The sequence below is a fragment of the Phalacrocorax carbo genome, chromosome 3, assembly GCF_963921805.1.
Source record: "Phalacrocorax carbo chromosome 3, bPhaCar2.1, whole genome shotgun sequence".
NCBI lineage: Eukaryota > Metazoa > Chordata > Aves > Suliformes > Phalacrocoracidae > Phalacrocorax > Phalacrocorax carbo.
The window spans coordinates 15726711-15743719 of record NC_087515.1 but is presented as its reverse complement, the minus strand read 5'-3'; the positions used below and the strand labels follow the sequence as shown (position 1 = coordinate 15743719).

Genomic DNA, 17009 nt, shown 5'->3' with positions numbered 1-17009 from the left:
GCTATTGTTTGGGGCAAATCCTGGATGGCGCAATCGCCCAAGATGCTCTGGAGTGAGCCATCGTCTTCTTCCTCCCTTCTTGGAAAGACAGATAGCAAGGGAATGCTGCCAGGAAAGCAGCACAGGCTCCCTCCAGGCCCCTCTGGAGCTTGCCGGGTCTCTTCTACAGCCCTGGGCTGGATTGCTCCATTTCTTTTGAATCTTTGCCTCTCACTTTCTGGCAGGGCCTCAACCCTACTGCAGACAAGCCATATTCTTGCTGGTGGGCATCGGCTAGCGCCTTCCAGGAGCAGGTGCCAGGTGGGGCCGCTCTGGTGCCACCTTTACAGGAGACGCATAGCAGTCCTAGGTGGCCCAGAGCGGGAGCAATGGGTGCTGCGGGGCAGAACAGCATGGTGAGGCCAGGGCCGCGGCTGGGTGGGAAGGGGAGGAAAAAGGCAGAAGCAAGCGATCTGCACTTTTTTAAATTTTAAAATATATTTTCTTAAATGTGGGTAAAATATTACAGGGTGGCCACCTGGTGGCTGCAGCCGGCCCTGCAGCCTTGCCAGGGGCCGGAATGGGGTGCAGGGCTGCTGGATGGGGGTGCATGCCTCCTCCTGCCCCGCAGCCCGCCGCAGCGCCGGGAGCGGCTGAAGCCGAGCGGCGATGGCGGGTTCGGCGTGCCCGGGCCCGGGGCGCCGTGGGCCGCCTTGGGGGGACCGGCGCCTCCTCGGCCCGGTGACTCCCCCCTCTCCCCGACTCAGTACTCTCCGCCCCGGCCTGCGTGTGGACCCGTCCCGGCCCCTTCCCGGGCGGGGGGCGGCCGGCCCTCTCCCCACCTCCGCTCCCCTCCCCTGCTCGAGCCGGGCCTGGGCCCTCCGCAGCGGCAGGGGGCACTGTGGGGCGTCCGCCGGGGCGGAGGGGGTTGTTCCGCCTCCGCCGGGAGCGAAGAGGAGCCGAACCGAGGGGAGCCGGCCGGGGCCGGGCCGGGCCGCAGGTGGGTAGCGGGGCCGGGCCGGTCGTGGAGGCCGGGCCGCAGGTTGGTAGCGGGGCCGGGCCGGGAGGCCGCTGCCGCCGCGCTGCCGGCCCGCTCCCTGCAGACGTGGCCGCCGGGCGGGAAGCGGGGGGCGCGGCGTCCCCAGACCCCGCACGCAGCCGGGCCATGCTTGGGGCCGGTCCCCAGCCGCCCGGAGCCTCGGGGCGGAAAAGCCTCGGGGCGGAAAAGCTTCGGGGCGGAAAAGCTTCGGAGCGGGAGGCGGGCCCCCCCCCCCAAGCCTCCCCTCCGCCCGGGGATCCCCGCGCCCGCCGGGCCGTGGCCGCGGCGGGGGGTGCCCCGCGGCCGGGCGGGGGGTCCGGGAGCCCGGTCGGCCCTGGTGGCAGTCCCTGGGCGGCGGCGGTCGGGCCGGGCGGGGGGGACTGTTCCTGCCACCTGGCTTTGAGCCGGCTGCGGGGCGGGGCGGGGCGGGGGGACGTACGACCCTGGCCTGTTAGCGGGGGGCTTCTGAGCTCGGGCTTGCGTTTGCCCTCAGCCCCCCGAGGTGCGCTGGAGAGCAGTGGTACCGCAGCCAGGAACTGTTTTTTCAGACCTCTGGCCCAGTACCCAAATTTTGCATCGCAGGCAGAGGGCTGCGGCGCGGGCCCGGCTCTGGAGCGGAGCATTTGGGAGCTGCCCCTCCTGTGGTGAGGGGAACAGTAGCCGAGTCTGTCATCTCGGCTCCCTGGCTGTTCTGCAGGCCCCAGACTAAGGTTCCTTTCATGCCTTGGCGTGCCACCTGCTTGCCATGCGCGGCCCCCCTTTTCTACCTGTAACACTGGCGTCCCTGTTCCTCCCGAGCCTCAGCGGGGAGGGCAGGGCTCTGCCGCACTGAGTCAGCTCTGGGGGCCTGGGAAGTGCTGGGGCAGGATAGAGAGAGCCATTGTCCCTCCGTAGCCTCCTCTTCACGCTCGCTGTGGGAGAGCAGAGCTGGTTCTCCTCCCGAGGCGGCGCTGAGGGTGCCGGCGGGGGTAACAGCAGGCGCAGGCGAGCTGGACGGAGCCGGCTGGCTTTCGGTCTCCGTCAAGTTGAAGGGAGACGTGGCCCATGAGTGGAGCAACTGAGCCTGCTATTTACATCTGAGTTCTGCAAAAGTGAACAGCATTTTTGCGCCCTCTCCCAGGCAAGAGGGCTATTATCAACCAGGGTTAGTTAACATGGGCTGCATGTGGGCCACTGCAGCCCCAGGTGTCTGCGCCGAGCCCTGTCGTTGCATCCTGCAGTGATGCTCCTGCTGCAGGAGAGGGGATGGGGTGGAGGTGTCAAACTGCCTTTTCTAGGGGGGAGAGTGGGGGGAATAGGAAGCAGACACAGAAACCCACCCCTAGCTGTTTGCACTTCTCCCTGGGCTGGGAATTTCTGGGTCCCTTAAGTCATGGAAGGGAGATTTCAGGGTGAAACACAGCCTTGGCTCAGGTCAGGTTGTTGGGCTCTAGGGTCCTGGCCACAGCAACTGAGGATAAGAAAAGCCCCCAAGGCCTTTCCCAAGGGGAGAAGAAGTTGGTGGGGAGGCCTTGTTGTTCATGAACTGGCAGGGGACTTTCTTGCCTTTTAAACTCTAAGTTTTTAAGTCTCCAAGTTTCATGTGAGGGCTACTAGAGGTCACAGCGATATGCGGGGGCCAGGTATACCTCACAGGGCCTAAATCCCTATGACTCGGTGGTTTCTGGAGGGAGGGAGGATTAACATCTCTGGCCCTTTCCATCACAGGAGCCCAGAGCTGCTCCTGGTGTGTGTGTATGTGGCCAGCCCCACAGCACCCTCACCTGGCCCCCAAGGCAGTCGGGAGGCTTTTCCTACCTGAGAGGCTGAGGCAGGGATGGAGCATGGACCAAGGAAACCACCTGCCCTAATGCAGGAATCTGCAGCTTGCTGTGCAAGGGGAGGATGCAGGTGACCTTGGGTGTAGGAAGACTTCGCCAGCTTGGTCATTCTGTTGTGTACCTGGCACTCTTGTTCTTTGCATGGCCCCTGAATATCGTAGGTTTGCCTCTGTGAGGGAGGGGACAGTGGAGGGAAGAACTCCTTCAGAGAGTATTAAAGCTGTTCTAAAGCTGTCTAGGTCACCACCTGAGGGCTATAGCTGAAGAATATCAGCTATACCTTATTGGATAGTCCTGGTGAAATCCCAGCTAGTCAGCTGGTAGGAAAGTTTCTTCCCAGCCTTGCTCTCTGGCTATGTCCTGCCAAGCGGGCGAGCCCTGGTAGTTTCCTCTGAGCTGTGGGGAATGCCTTGGCACGAAGCCCTGGTGGGGAGGTGGGGGAGGCTAGCAGCCTGAGCCCTCCCGGAGGGGGAAGCTCTGAACCATTTGCTCTGAGAGGAAGGTTGCTCTAGCCACAGGCTTGAAACATGAGCTGCTAGGTAGGAGTTGCTTTTTTCCATTCAGTGACCTTTTTGTTTTCTATACAGGAGCTGCGCTAAAGTTTAACCTATAAAGGTGAGGTGTGAGGTGCTCCTTACATTTGGCGTAAGGGCGTTGTCAAAACCAGATGGTTACAACAGTGTTCAAACATTCTCTCTGATCCTGGAAATCCAGGTTTCTAAGTCTGCATGTTCCTAAGCCAGAGCAAACACCCTTAACAGAAGCAAACGTAAATGTCTGGCATGGGCTCTTGAATTCCAGAGTCCTTTTCCTACTCTGTGTGCTGCCGTCATCGCTGTCAGGGGATCTGGGTGCTGCCTGACAATGGGGAGCAGGTCGGGTGGCACAGGCATGCGGAGTGGAGCTGGCCATATGCCAGTTGCCCACTGCCTGCCTCTTGGTCTCTCTGCAGATTTTGCCTTCCCCTCGTGCTGGCTTCCCTCCCTACCATGGCCACTGGCGAAGAGATCCCCCCTGCCCTGCAGGATTCGTGGGGGGACTTCTGGCTCTTCCGTTTCTTTGTTAATGCTGCTGGCTATGCAAGTATTGTCGTGCCAGGATTCCTCCTCATCCAGTACTTCAAGAGAAGGAATTACCTGGAGACAGGTAAGGGCAGGAGCTTTCCTTCCACATCCTGCCTCCCTGTGAGCTCTCTGCACCCCATTCAGTGCTGACAGGTTGTTTCCCTGACCTGTTTTGTCACACCAGGAGTGAGCTGCTCGCAGAGGTGCACCCCAGAGCTGTCTAGGTGCTATCATGAAACAAATTTCTCGGAGGCCCCTGCGCCAGCAGATGCAGAGGCTAGTAAGGAGGGACGCTTCACCTCTCAAGCTGGTGTGACCTGTGGTGCCCAGGCTGTGGTTAATTCTGTCTCTTATGTTCTATTACCCCCTTCAGGCCGAGGCATTTGCTTTCCTGTCATCAAATCATGTGTGTTTGGCTCTGAGGTGAAGTCTGTACACCAGGAGGATGGCTCCCTGCCACCCCGAGTGGAGCCCACAGAGTCCTCTACAGCCCGACAGGTCTTCAAGCTGCTCTTCTGTGCTGCTGGCCTACAGGTAAGAGCCCTGCACCTCTGTGTGTGGCCATCCCATGCTGGAAGCAGGAGGTGGGCAGCGGGTTTGTAGCCATCAGTTCCTTGAAGACCAAGGATGCAGTGCTGTCCTTGATCGGGGCAGGAGGCTGAGACACAGCCTCTCAACCAGGATAGCCTACCACAGCTGCTGTGTCACTTCTAAGGGCTACGGAGGTCCATTTAGTTGGTGTCATTCACATTTGGGACTTCTTGTCTGATCACAGTCCTCTGCAGCCGTGGATAGGGAAAATTCTGTGATTCAGCAGATTGTTAGGGCTGCTTTTGTTCTGGCCATCATGTCAAAGCAGCAGATAGTTTGAGCCTTCTTATCTCCCAGGCTCTCCTCTGGGACACCTTCTGGAGCTGATGCATCCTGCCTTGATGGATTGGATTCAAATACTGGAGAGAAATACTCAATTCAGTTGCAGATAAAGAAGATTTTTAAATCTTAGTTTCCCTAAGTCTTAGCCTGAGTGTCATTAGGAAGGGCAGCTTTTTGGGTCTATGAGGATTAAAAACAGAAATGTGGGTGGGCATTGTGACAGAAAAACCCATGCATCCCACAGCCAGCAGAAGACACCCACTCTCTGGCCCATTATCCCGGCCCATTCAGACTTGTTGTGGGTCACCATCAAGTCCTTCCATCTCTCTGTGCCTCAGTTTCTCAGGAGGGGTGTGCAGTGAGAGGAAGTCTGTGGTATCTCTATGAGGGGCTTGGTACTGTGGCATCAGGGCCGCAGAAGCAGTGGTGGTGACACACAGAGTAGTGCTCATCTCTGGAGGACAATTTCATCTGCTGGGTTTGAAACTAGAATTGGTTTGGATGGAAGAATGGGGCCTAGGGAGTTGGAAGTGAAAACCAGTACAGGGGCCACTGGGAGGACTGCCAGGACCTGCCACAGGGAGCTGGCACCAAAACCGCAGCTGTGTGTCAGTAACGTTCCCTGATCCTGTCCATCTGGTTCAACAGACAGCTTAAAACACAGCCACTTGCTGTACGGCCGGGTTGTTTGCTTTGCAGGCTTCTCTCCCTTTGAAGAGGCTGTTAGTTGAGCAGGTTTTGTCTGGGACGGGATGTTCCTGCCTGTAACCACATGGGACAGTGGGGTCCCTCAGCCGGATGGAGCGGGGGTATGGCCCCGTCTCCCACTGTCACAGGGAAGCATTGCTATGCAGAGGGTGGGGCAACACCAAGGCAAGCAAGGACCTCCTGGGGTCTGTTCTTCCCGTGGTTGCTTGCTGTTGCCGTTGGGGGTCCTGACTCTCCCTGTGCTCCTCCTGCTTTGCAGGCCTCCTACCTCACGTGGGGTGTCCTCCAGGAGCGTGTGATGACGAGAACGTACGGTGCCACCAAAACGGACCCTGGTGAGAAGTTCAAGGACTCCCAGTTCCTAGTGTTCATGAACCGCATCCTGGCCTTCACGGTGGCTGGTCTGTACTGTGCTCTAACCAAGCAGCCACGCCATGGGGCTCCTATGTACAAATACTCCTTTGCCTCCCTCTCCAACATCCTCAGCAGCTGGTGCCAGTATGAGGCACTCAAATACATCAGCTTCCCCACCCAAGTGCTGGCCAAGGCCTCCAAAGTGATCCCAGTAATGATGATGGGCAAACTGGTGTCACGCAAGAGTTATGAGTACTGGGAGTACCTGACTGCTGCCCTCATCTCCGTGGGTGTCAGTATGTTCCTGCTTTCCAGTGCGCCCAACAGGCATGTGTCCACTGTCACCACTTTCTCAGGCATAGTCCTCCTGGCCGGCTACATAATCTTTGACAGCTTCACCTCCAACTGGCAGGATGCCCTCTTCACCTACAAGATGTCTCCTGTGCAGATGATGTTTGGTGTCAACGTCTTCTCCTGCCTTTTCACGGTGGGCTCGCTCTTGGAGCAGGGTGCCTTGCTGGAGTCATTACGCTTCATGGCCCGCCACTCAGAGTTCACAGCCCATGCTGTGCTGCTCTCGGTGTGCTCCGCCTGTGGCCAGCTCTTCATCTTCTACACCATTAACCAGTTTGGGGCAGCCGTCTTCACCATCATCATGACGCTCCGCCAGGCCTTTGCCATCCTCCTCTCCTGCCTCATCTATGGGCACACAGTCACTGTCGTGGGCGGTCTGGGTGTAGCCGTTGTCTTCATGGCCCTCTTCCTCCGCGTCTATGCCCGCAGCCGCATGAAGAAGCGCAGTAAGAAGCTCCCACCAGGCGAGACCCCTGTACAAAAGGTCTAAGGAGCTGGGGCCATGGCACATAAGCCATGCCTACTGTCCTGCCTCCACTCAGGGGCACTTGCTTGATTTCTCAGAACCTGCTGAGGAGCAGGGTGGGGTATGGATAGGCTGGATCAGTGATGGACTTTTCCACCTGCTTTTCCTAGGGAAGGGGCTGGAACAAGCCCAGGGAATGCTCTGGGCTGCCACAGCTCCAAACCTTTCCATTTGCCTTAATGGGTCAAAGACTTCCAGCCAAGGCACGGGCCTGGGGGCTCACATCCTGAGGGAAAACCAGCATGGGGCTGCTGGTACTCCTGCCCCACCTCTGTCCTGTGGCTTCTCTCCAAAGTCAGCGATGCGCAAGGGAGCTCTTTTCCCTGGCACCATCTTGCCTCTGGCTAATGCTCCGCCATATCGGCTACTACTACAGAGCTCAGCAGGAGGAAAGGGCAAAAAAACCACTAGCTTTCTTTTTGAAAACACCTCCATGTGAGGCAAGTCCCAAGCTGAGCCCATCCCAAGGTGGGGGCAGCTCTCAGCACCGCTCCCAGGAGGTGCTCCAGGTAGCACAGGCACAGCTAAGGGAAGGACTCCCGAGCTGTCCTACCCCAAGCCTGGGATCTGCTCTGGGATGGCACTCTGCAGTGAAAGCTGGTACCTTCTAGTTTGGTTTTTATCAGTTCCTTGCCCCTGCTCTAAGATGCTTTTCTTCGGTTCCCTTGGCCCAGGCTGATTTTTATGCAGAGCCTGAGGCTGGCCGGTACGGTTCCCAGGGCTTGCTGAGCAGTTCTGGGTTGCTTTTTGGTTACATCTGCTGCTGTCACAGGCCAAAGGCTACGCTGCCCAGAAGCCCTGGCATCACCTTGGGGTGTCTCAGTGCCATGGTTCCTGGGTTTTGTAGTTACTATTCAGAGAAGCACAAACAGCCCCTCTTCCTCCTGCCAACTGGAGGTATTGGCCACGGCTTTCCTGAGGCCTGGCCAGAGCCCTGCTGTGCCTGGAGGGCTGGGAGATGGGGCAGAGCCTGCTTCGGCGGTGCCTTGTTCCTGCTCCACAGGCAGCAGCGGAGGGAGTGAGTGGGCACCTGCTCCTGGGTTTTACTGGTTAACCCTTTTCTCCTCAACACAACCTGACTGTCAAGCCAGCAGGTTTTGGTACTTTTAAAAGGCATTTTTTTTTCTTTTTATTTTATTAAATTGAAACTATGCTGCACATAGTGGCCTGGGGTATATGTTCATTTTTATTGTTTGGGTTGGTTTGTTTTTTCTCCCACCGTGCACCTGGAAGGAGGGGAGAGAGTGCTCAACCCTTCCTGCGTCCCTAGTCTCTGTGAGGCAGAAAAACTATCTTTCCAAACACCGATGCCTCTACCTTCACCCAGGCAGGTAGCAGCCAGCCAGGGTTGGACCCTGACAGCAGCTGAGAACAAGATCCCTGCACACATGACTGGGGAGCATAGCCAGGTTCAGACCTCTGCTTGGGCAGGTGAAGGAGCTGTTAGCCTGATTTTGGTTTGGCTCCTGGGTTCCCTGAATGGTGCAGTTTGGGCAGCCCTGGTGGCTGTAGCTGCAGCCTGTGTCAATATACAGAGATGGTGCAGAGCCCGGCTGAGCTCCTGCCAGAGCCACCAGTGCTGTAGCAAGGCCCTGGAGGAGCCCATTGTTTATGGGGTGCATCTGCACCAGCTCCACAAGCCCCACAGCAGCACCAGGGGAGGCTTGGGGCATGGATGGTACCTCCCACTAGTACATATGGGAGGCCTGGTGAAAAGCCTTGTCTGGGTGATCTGGTCAGGGCAACGTCTGGGGTCAGAGACAGGACCCTGGACTAACAGAGCTCGAGAAAGGGGAGACAGAAAAGACTACAGGAAAAACAGAGGAAGGGGCTAGGGACAGGAGCTGCTTTTCACAGTGCTGAGTTAGCTGAGCCTGCAGGGATAACAGGGCTGGTGCTGAGCACAGGTCAGGCTTCAGAGCACTTGGTTCTCCAGCAATTTTACCTGTGCTGTATTCATAGCTCTGAGCTCTTGAAAGTGCCTATGCAGCCTCACAGCCCTTCATCTTTCCCCTACAAATTCCCCGAAATGTCTGCCCCTACCACCTGCTGACAGACTGAAAATGGAATAGATTCTTTTTTTCCTTTGGTCAAAAAAACCCCAACTCAGGTTACCTGCCAGGTCAGGAATGGGATCCCTTTTCTAACTAAAGTGTAGATTTAAAGAAAAAATTGGGGGGGACACACACCCCAAACATTCTAAGTTGAATTGACTTGACTGATTCATTATTTGACAAAACCTTCCTATCCAGAGAGAAATCTTACTTTTAAACAATTTTTTTTCTCCTGTCTCGGGGAACGAAAACCACCCTGAAGGCATTTGCTAGCTCAGCTCCAGCACTACCCTAGCAGCCTGCACCCAAACAGCCGCCACACTTGCACCACAATACCCAGCAGCACTTTGATGCACAAGGGACTCCAGCAGGCTCTGCCTCCTCCTTCCCTGTTCAAGATGGATACTGGCTGAAGCCCACTCCATTTTGTGCCTGTGGTTGCTGGCAAGGAGCCAGCAAGAGAACGTGATGTTGCATGTCACTTTCCCCTGCCAGACCCCAGGGGCCACTGTGGCCGAGGGTGACAAACCCTGCTTATGGGGCATGAGCTCAGTGCAAGGGCCAGATGAATCAGAGGTGATGCCCTGGGCTTCTCTGTCATCTGGGACACAGGCAAAAGCCAAGGGGTGGCCAGATACTGCCAAATCCCACAGGGCTGCAGCAGCCCAGAAAGGACAGGCTGAAGGTGGGGGGAAAGGTGGAGTCTAAGAGCACAGAGCAACAGCAGTTTGGCCTAAGAGCTAAAGAGAGCCAGCAGCTGGAATATGGTCCTGAGCTGTCACTCCATCCCACCACGCTGCACTGCAAGAGAACAGGCAGATGGCTGCTGCCGCAGCTCCTGCTGCCCCCAGGGACACTCAGACCAGACCAGCCAGCAGCGGTGCAGGTTCGGGTCCTGGCACAGCTTGCCCAGCTGACACGTGCAGATTGGAAAGGTTCGTTCCCAGGCTGCAGAGCGTGTGGTGCTCTGGGTGGACAACTGCCTGCTGGAGATGACCCTGCCCACACAGCAAGTCGTGTTTCTCCGACCCACTTTGTGGTGGGGCAGGGAAGGAGTAGAGATCAGTTAAAGCAGGGCTCTGAAAACCAGTCAAGGCATGGGCGAGACCAGCAGCCCAATACCCTCAGGCACAGGCTGAGGCCCTTTTCTCTGTATGGTAGGCATGAAACACAAGGGATCCTGCTGTGTAAACCACATTCTTTGATACTTTAATTCCAGTAGAACAAAACAACAGAAAAACAACCAAACAATAACCAAGCCAACCAAAATAAAATATCCTACACCCCGGAGGTTCCAGGAGACAGCATCTTAGAGGAAGGGCTCTCCCAGGCCAGTGGAACAAGGCAAGTGTTTGATGCCTACTGGGAACATGGAAGACCCTATGGCAGGGAGACGGGGAAGCCTGGTGCCTCCTCACCTCCACTCCCCCATCAGCTGTTTCTACACAAGCAGAAAGACACAGAACAGACAGGCCCCAGGCTGCCTGAATAACTCACTACTGACAAACAGGGAATCACTCCTTCTTGCCCCTGCCAAAAAAAAAACACCCCAAAACAAAACAAAACAAACCCCACCAATCAAATCCAGAAAAAGAGACACCACCAAGGAGTCAGTAGCAGCTGGTGGGAGCAGATGCCCTCCTAAGCAAGCAGACATGAGGTGGGCAGAGGCCTAGCAGGTGAGGGAAGAGGATTCCTCCTACTTTAGTCTACCTCTTCCATGCGGGATGCATCTTCACCTCCCTCCAGAGCGGGGATTTCATCAGGGACAGCTGCACTGGGCTCCTCTGCAGTCACGTCATCTTCATCAATGCCTGGGAGAGGGGAGGGAAGGAAGAGGTGAGGCCAAGTGACACCAAGTGATCCCAGAGGAACATCTCCCAGAGCAAAGGGTGCCTCCGGCCCAGACTGCAAGACAGGGCTATTAGCATCCAGTACTTAGGCCAAGCCACAGCACCTCCTCATTTGCAGTTTTGCCTAAAACAGCCAATTTGGAGAAATAGGTTGGGTGCAAGCACAAGCTGTTTCACCAATAGGTCACACCCCCCATGGCAGACTTTTGACATCACTGTGAAGAAATGAAAAGCCTCACCTTGTCATCTGAGCAGCCTAGTGGTGGCTCCTAGCCTTGTGGAAGACAGGACAGGCCTCTTAGAGCCCTGAGCCCTCCTAAAGCACCTTGGCCTGTCTTTCCACTTGCCCCTAGCCATCTTACACAGTCAGTTCTGCACCTCACACCAGCATGGCTCCCTCACTGGCCTCCCCCCTTGCCCCAAGACAGCTCCACACTAGCCTGCCCAGCTAACCTGCTTCAGGCCTGAGAAACTGCATGGGCACCTACCAAGCCCCAGTTTGATCATCCTGTAGATGCGGTTGGAGTGGGTCTGGGGATCTTCCAGGGAGAAACCAGAGGACAGCAGAGCAGTTTCAAAGAGTAGCACCACTAGGTCTTTGACAGCTTTGTCATTCTTGTCAGCACCAGCCTTCTGTCGGAGCGTTTCCACAATTGGGTGGTCAGGGTTGATTTCGAGGTGCTTCTTGGCCATCATATAACCCATGGTAGAGTTGTCCCGCAGTGCCTGAGCCTTCATGATGCGCTCCATGTTGGCTGTCCAGCCGTAAGTGCTGGTGACAATGCAGCAGGGAGATGAGACCAGCCGGTTTGAGATGGTTACCTGCCAATGTAGCCAAGGGTTAGCTGAGCAAGGTCCCTACGCGCCCTGGACTGGGCCCTGCCACAGCACACAGGATACCCCAGGTCTTTGTCCCAGGTTCACCTGGCAACAACCCAAAGCAAGCAGAGATCCTCTAAGCAGCTCCAGGACTGCTGCACAGGCCAGTTTCAACAGCTCAGCCAGCACCTCCAGCACCCACTGCATGTTTCCCACACTTACCCTCTCCCAACAAAGCACGTATTTGGGTCAGTACCCCTCACCTGCAGCCTGGCTGCTTAGAGCAAGACGGTGCAGTGCATGCGGGGACCTCCAGTCTCCTTTAGCGGCTCCTCTGCAGGAGATGAGAGGTATGCATTGAGCTGGGGCCCTTGCCTGCACCACAGAGGGTCTAGCCCTCCTCCCTCCAGCCCAGCACACAGCCCCAGGCTGAGCTCCCTGCTCATCTCACCTTCTCAACCTTTTTGTCCAGGATCTCCTTCATGAGTTTGCAGAGGGTCTCGAACTTGGCCTTGCTCTCCTCCATCTTCTTTTTCTCCTCCTCATCCTCGGGCAGCTCCAGCCCCTCCTTGGTGACCGACACTAGGGTCTTGCCATCAAACTCCTTGAGCTGCTGCACGCAGTACTCATCAATGGGCTCTGTCATGTACACCACCTCAAAGCTACGCTTCCACACACGCTCCACAAATGCTGAGTTGGCAACCTGCTCCTTACTCTCCCCTGGGTGTAGAAATGAGATGTCACCAAGATGTAGGAGCTAGTTACAACAGGGCAAACAGCATCAGTCACTCAGAGCCCCCAGCATAACACTGGCTGCAGCCGGGGCTCTAGACTTGGCAATCTTTCCCCAGCCCCCAGGGGTGGGCTGTGACTCAGCAGGGAGGGCCTGCTGAAGGCAGCAGGACCTACCTAGTAAAATTTGCTTCAAGTTAGGGCTGGTGCTTTAAGTTAGGGCTGGTAGATGGGTAGCCTGGCCTCTGCTTCACTCAGGCACAGAGGAGCTCTGGCTCACCTGTGATGTAGTAGATACTCTTCTGGGTCTCCTTCATACGGGACACATACTCTGAAAGCGAAGTCACCTCATCACCTGACTGGGATGTGTGGTAACGCAGCAGCTCTGAAAGGCGCTTTCGGTTGTTCGAGTCCTCATGGATGCCCAGCTGAGGGCAGAAGAGATGTATGAACTCTCCAGGATGGGACTTGCATGCACTGCACTTGGCCACCCCTGAGGCACAGCCATCTCTGCCCACCCCTTAACTACTTGAGCCCTGGGCCTAGGGCAACCAGAGGGGCCAGCTGCTCAAAAAGGCTCTCCGGGGCACTTTCGAGATCCCCTCTACTGTAACAACCCACATAGAGGACACGGCACAGGGATGAGCCTGCTCCTCTAGCAGACAGGTCAGGAGCCCCTCCCTCCTCCAGGTAAAGGGTGCCCAGCTCACCTTCAGATTCTTGGAAAAGGCCTCATAAAATTTCTTGTAGCTCTCTTTGTCCTCTGCCAGCTCGGAGAAGAGCTCCAAGCATTTCTTCACAATGTTTTTGCGGATCACCTTGAGGATCTTGCTCTGCTGGAGCATCTCACGAGAGATGTTCAGAGGCAGGTCCTCTGAGTCCACAACACCCCGGATGAAGTCTGAGTAGGGGAAATGAAAACAGGAGTCAGGTTAGGAGTTCCAAGCTTCATCACAGGAGGAGAAGTACTAAGATACTGACTGCCGGATGCTGACATGAACTAGTGCCTCAGCCAGCCGCTTCGTACTGGGAGCGGTACTACAGGCTGTGGAGGTCCCAGCTCCACCCTGGGAGGCTGAGGCAAGGGGTTCTTACTTAGGTACTCAGGGATGAGCTCATCACAGCTGTCCATGATGAAGACACGCCTCACATACAGCTTAATGTTATTCTTCTTCTTCTTGTTCTCAAAGAGGTCAAAAGGGGCACGGCGTGGGATGAAAAGCAAGGCCCTGAATTCCAGCTGCCCTTCCACGGAAAAGTGCTGTGGAGCAGGAGGGAAAAATAGCTGCTGTGGTGCTACCCTTTCCCCCAAGACCTGCTGTGGGCAGGCTGAACTGCTGTTCCTCAGCAATGGGGCCGGTAGGGGGGCACAGCAGGGTCTCTAGCATCCAAGTGGCTGCATTTCCCCCTCCTCAGCCCCACTGCCCCCGATGTGCCAGGGCTCTCTGGCATCCAGCAGGCCTGGACAGAGGAGTCATGCTTCTCTGAGGCCCAACACCCTCCTGTCCTGTTTCTGGGCTGGCACTGCCAACCCCACCACCTGCACGGGCGTCGCACCGAGTGGCCTAGCAGCCTTCAGCCCTGTACTGAAGCACAACCATGTGCTGGCTCTGGCTCTGGACTGGGAAGTGGCCCTCTGTCTCTCCCAAGGTGGCCCAGCACCCACCTTAACAGCCAGGTGGTCTTCCCAGTCATTAGTGAGGCTCTTGTAGAACTCGCCATACTCCTCCTGGGTGATGTCATCAGGGTTGCGGGTCCAAATAGGTTTGGTCTTGTTCAGTTCCTCCTGGTCAATGTATTTTTCCTTCATTTTCTTGGTCTTTTTCTTCTTGCCTTTGTCTCCTTCCTCCTCATCAGAGCCCACATCCTCGATCTTGGGTTTCTCCTCATCTTTGGATGCTGGCTCTTCCTCTTCCTTCTCATCTTTCTCCTCCTCTGCCTCATCATCACTGATCTCTTTCTCACGTTCCTTCTCCAGCTGTGGAGAAATTGACAAGGAAGAGGCAGGGCCATGAGCTCAGGTTTAGCCCCAGGCAACCATTACCAGGAATCCTTTTGCTCCCAATGAGAGAAATGGGTGTCCTCCTGATGTAACACAAGGCTCAAAAAATGCAACACCTGAAACTAGGGCTTCTCCTGAAACCAGCCCTCAGAAACCCTCCACAGCTCATGCCACCAAAAGCTGTGTCTGAGAAGATGAGACAAGGGGCAGGAAACCCTCCCCCCTCCATGGCTGGCTTAGGGGACCTCCAGCTGCACAGATTAAGTGCCAGAAGAGTGGCTGGATACCCACCCCCTCCAATAAGCCCCAGCCTCAAATCACCTCTGGCCACAGAAGCTGGGAGCACCACTGCTCAATACCAGCAGGCAGGAGCTATGGAAGGAAACAGAAGAGACTGTACTCTGCTCTTTTCTGGGCTCCTGCACCCAACACCATCCACCCCTGCCTCCAGCTTTCCAGTGGGTCTGCACAGTCCTTCCCTTACGTACATAGAGTGTGATGGGGTAGCCAATGAACTGAGAGTGCTTCTTCACCACCTCTTTGACACGCCGCTCCTCCAAGTACTCTGTCTGGTCCTCCTTCAAGTACAGGATCACTTTGGTGCCCCGTCCGATGGGCTCATCTAGAGTGTGGGGAGAGAAACATTAGCATTTCAAGGCACAGTGTTAAAGGGCAGAGAGCAAGTGGGACCAGCTCCTTGAGCCTTGCTGTTATGTGACATGACAATGCAGCCCAGCCCTAGGGAACACCAGGAAAAGGGGAGAAATAGCAGACAAATTTCTAGCGGAGAAATAGGCTTGGTTTTGTACAACACGTACCACGGTCAGTCCGGACAGTGAAGGAGCCCCCAGCTGATGACTCCCAAGCATACTGCTCATCATCATTGTGCTTGGTAATAACAACCACTTTCTCGGCCACTAGATAAGCAGAATAGAAACCCACGCCAAATTGCCCGATCATGGAGATGTCTGCGCCAGCCTGTGAAAGCAGAGAAAGCCTAACAGACCAGTGATGAGAGGGGAGATGTCTGCGGCTGATTTGCAGCAGCAAAGAACTGGGTCAGCATGCAGAGAAAAAGGAGCAAGCACCAACTGGCAGCCAGCCCTACACTCAGCTCCCCCCTGCTGCTGGAAAGGTGAGGAAGCACACGCAGATGGGCCAATAGCTCCCACAGCAAAAAAAGGCAGCCGGGCTGGGGTTATACCCCAGTGAAAGCCTGTGGCCCAGGACCTAGGGAGCCCATGCAGCCAAAGGCAACCCACCTGCAGGGCTTCCATGAAGGCTTTGGTACCAGACTTGGCAATAGTGCCCAGGTTGTTAATGAGGTCCGCTTTTGTCATCCCAATGCCAGTGTCCACCAGGGTGAGCGTGCGGTCCCGGAGGTTGGGGACTATGTCGATCTTGAGGTCCTTACCGCTGTCGAGCTTGGAGGGATCTGTCAGGCTCTCATAACGGATCTTATCCAGAGCCTAGGGAAGAGGGTGATGCTCGCCACAGCCTCCCTGCCCAAGAGCTGCCTCCCTCCCCGCAAAAGCTTCGCGGGCCGCCCAGGCCCTGGCCTCTCCCCGGGCACCCACGAGGGACATCAGCCTCCCCCGAGCCCCCCGGCAGAGAAAGGAGGCGAGCAAGGCCCCAGCTCACGTCGGAGGCGTTGGAGATGAGCTCCCGCAGGAAGATCTCCTTGTTGGAGTAGAAGGTGTTGATAATGAGTGACATGAGCTGGGCGATCTCCGCCTGGAAGGCGAAAGTCTCCGCATCCTCCTCCCCGTGCTGCTGCACTTCCTCAGGCATCTGCAAGGCAACCACAAGCCCGTTACAGCGGGGGGTAACGGGGGGCACCCGGCCCGGCTCCGCGCAGGATCCTCACCGCGTCGGCGTGAGACACCGGTGAAAGAGTCACACCTCCCCACAGCCCCCCTTTATAGCCACGGACGTCGCACCGCCCGCCGTCTCCATCCGCCTTAAAACGGCTATGGGTACTCCCTCCGCCTCAGGGACCCACCACCCCAATGAATACACCTCCCCGCCAGCCCTGCCTACCCCACCCGGCCCTGCCGGATACCGTTGGACGCCGTACGGGCCGGCGCCGTACCGCTCCCCGCCCTGGGCGTCGCGGTAGAACAGCGCGTGGAGCCCATCACTGTTGCCGTTTAAGGGCGGCGCCATGGCAGAGGCGGGCGCGCAGCCTTCAGCATCATGCCGCTGCCGGGCCCGCTCCCCCCCCCCGCCCTTCGCCGCGGCGCTCGGACGGCCGCGGGGACCACGGCCCTCTGAGCGTTGCGGCGAGGGCGGCAGCGGGCCCCGGCGGGGGACTGTTCCCTCGGGCGGCGGCGGCGGAGCACCGTCGCGAGTGGATGGCGGTGCAGTGACTGCTTCCAGAGGTTTCCACAGGGTCCCGGGCGGCGTCCCAGGGCCTGGGCGGGAAACCGGCGACCCTCACAACCCCAGGGGTGCCCCCTTCTCCCAGCTCCGTGCCGCGGTTCCCCCCGAGGCCGAGCGCCGTGTAGCTCTGCCGCCCTGAGGCTGGGCGTAACCGGGGGCCCTGGGGTGCGTAGTGGACAAGATGGCGGGGACGGGCTGTGGGGATCGCGTCTTGTATGCGCTGTGTACAGTGTCTAAGGGCAATATAATAAACCTCATGCCTTATCCTCCTCATGGGGCACACGGGACTGACCGGTAAACCAAGCCGGGGGTGGGATGAGGGGACGCGGGCACAACTGTTGGCTCTTGGTGCCTGGGGATGCCGAGGCGATGGCTGTGGGGAAGAGTGGTGTGTGGGGTGGAAGCCTGCCGGCGGGGTGGTGCAGTTCCCCCCCAGGAGCAGGAGGTGGC

At 57.1% G+C, this 17009-nt stretch overlaps 2 protein-coding genes across 5 annotated transcripts; one reads left to right on the top strand and one right to left on the bottom strand.

Annotated features, from left to right (window-relative positions):
- Positions 1-895: 895 nt before the first annotated feature.
- Positions 896-7875, top strand: SLC35B2 (solute carrier family 35 member B2). Of its 2 annotated transcripts, none has more exons than XM_064445992.1 (4): positions 896-979; positions 3791-3984; positions 4276-4436; positions 5743-7875. In XM_064445992.1, the coding sequence occupies exons 2-4, from the start codon at positions 3828-3830 to the stop codon at positions 6679-6681; spliced, it is 1257 nt and encodes a 418-aa protein (XP_064302062.1). In that variant the 5' UTR covers positions 896-979; positions 3791-3827; the 3' UTR covers positions 6682-7875. The 2 variants fall into 2 exon arrangements, with proteins under 2 accessions (XP_064302062.1, XP_064302061.1); XM_064445991.1 differs by lacking the exon at positions 896-979 and adding an exon at positions 4087-4182.
- Positions 7876-9957: 2082 nt separating this feature from the next.
- HSP90AB1 (heat shock protein 90 alpha family class B member 1) lies at positions 9958-16677 on the bottom strand. 3 transcript variants are annotated; one of them, XM_064445984.1, is made up of 12 exons: positions 16240-16677; positions 15819-15968; positions 15440-15646; positions 14996-15155; positions 14666-14799; positions 13842-14153; positions 13271-13436; positions 12886-13076; positions 12456-12603; positions 11895-12163; positions 11113-11446; positions 9958-10585 (listed from the first exon to the last, which is right to left on the bottom strand). In XM_064445984.1, exons 2-12 carry the CDS (start codon positions 15966-15968, stop codon positions 10476-10478), a joined length of 2181 nt encoding a protein of 726 aa, XP_064302054.1. In that variant the 5' UTR covers positions 16240-16677; the 3' UTR covers positions 9958-10475. The 3 variants fall into 3 exon arrangements, 2 of the variants coding, with proteins under 2 accessions (XP_064302054.1, XP_064302052.1); XM_064445982.1 differs by lacking the exon at positions 16240-16677 and adding an exon at positions 16045-16116; XR_010371984.1 differs by lacking the exons at positions 9958-10585; positions 16240-16677 and adding an exon at positions 11707-11777 and having other exon boundaries at positions 11316-11446; positions 15819-16120.
- Between the last annotated feature and the right edge of the window lie 332 nt (positions 16678-17009).

Excerpts from the sequence above, each read along its gene's own strand:
- SLC35B2 (XM_064445991.1), top strand. The coding sequence starts at position 3,828 with ATGGCCACTGGCGAAGAGATCCCCCCTGCCCTGCAGGATTCGTGGGGG. Across the intron at positions 3,985-4,086 it reads AAGGAATTACCTGGAGACAG|GAGTGAGCTGCTCGCAGAGG; the intron begins GTAAGGGCAGGA and ends TTGTCACACCAG. Across the intron at positions 4,437-5,742 it reads TCTGTGCTGCTGGCCTACAG|GCCTCCTACCTCACGTGGGG; the intron begins GTAAGAGCCCTG and ends CCTGCTTTGCAG.
- HSP90AB1 (XM_064445984.1), bottom strand. The coding sequence starts at position 15,968 with ATGCCTGAGGAAGTGCAGCAGCACGGGGAGGAGGATGCGGAGACTTTC. Across the intron at positions 15,647-15,818 it reads TCATCTCCAACGCCTCCGAC|GCTCTGGATAAGATCCGTTA; the intron begins GTGAGCTGGGGC and ends CCTCTTCCCTAG. Across the intron at positions 14,800-14,995 it reads CACTGTCCGGACTGACCGTG|ATGAGCCCATCGGACGGGGC; the intron begins GTACGTGTTGTA and ends CCCACACTCTAG.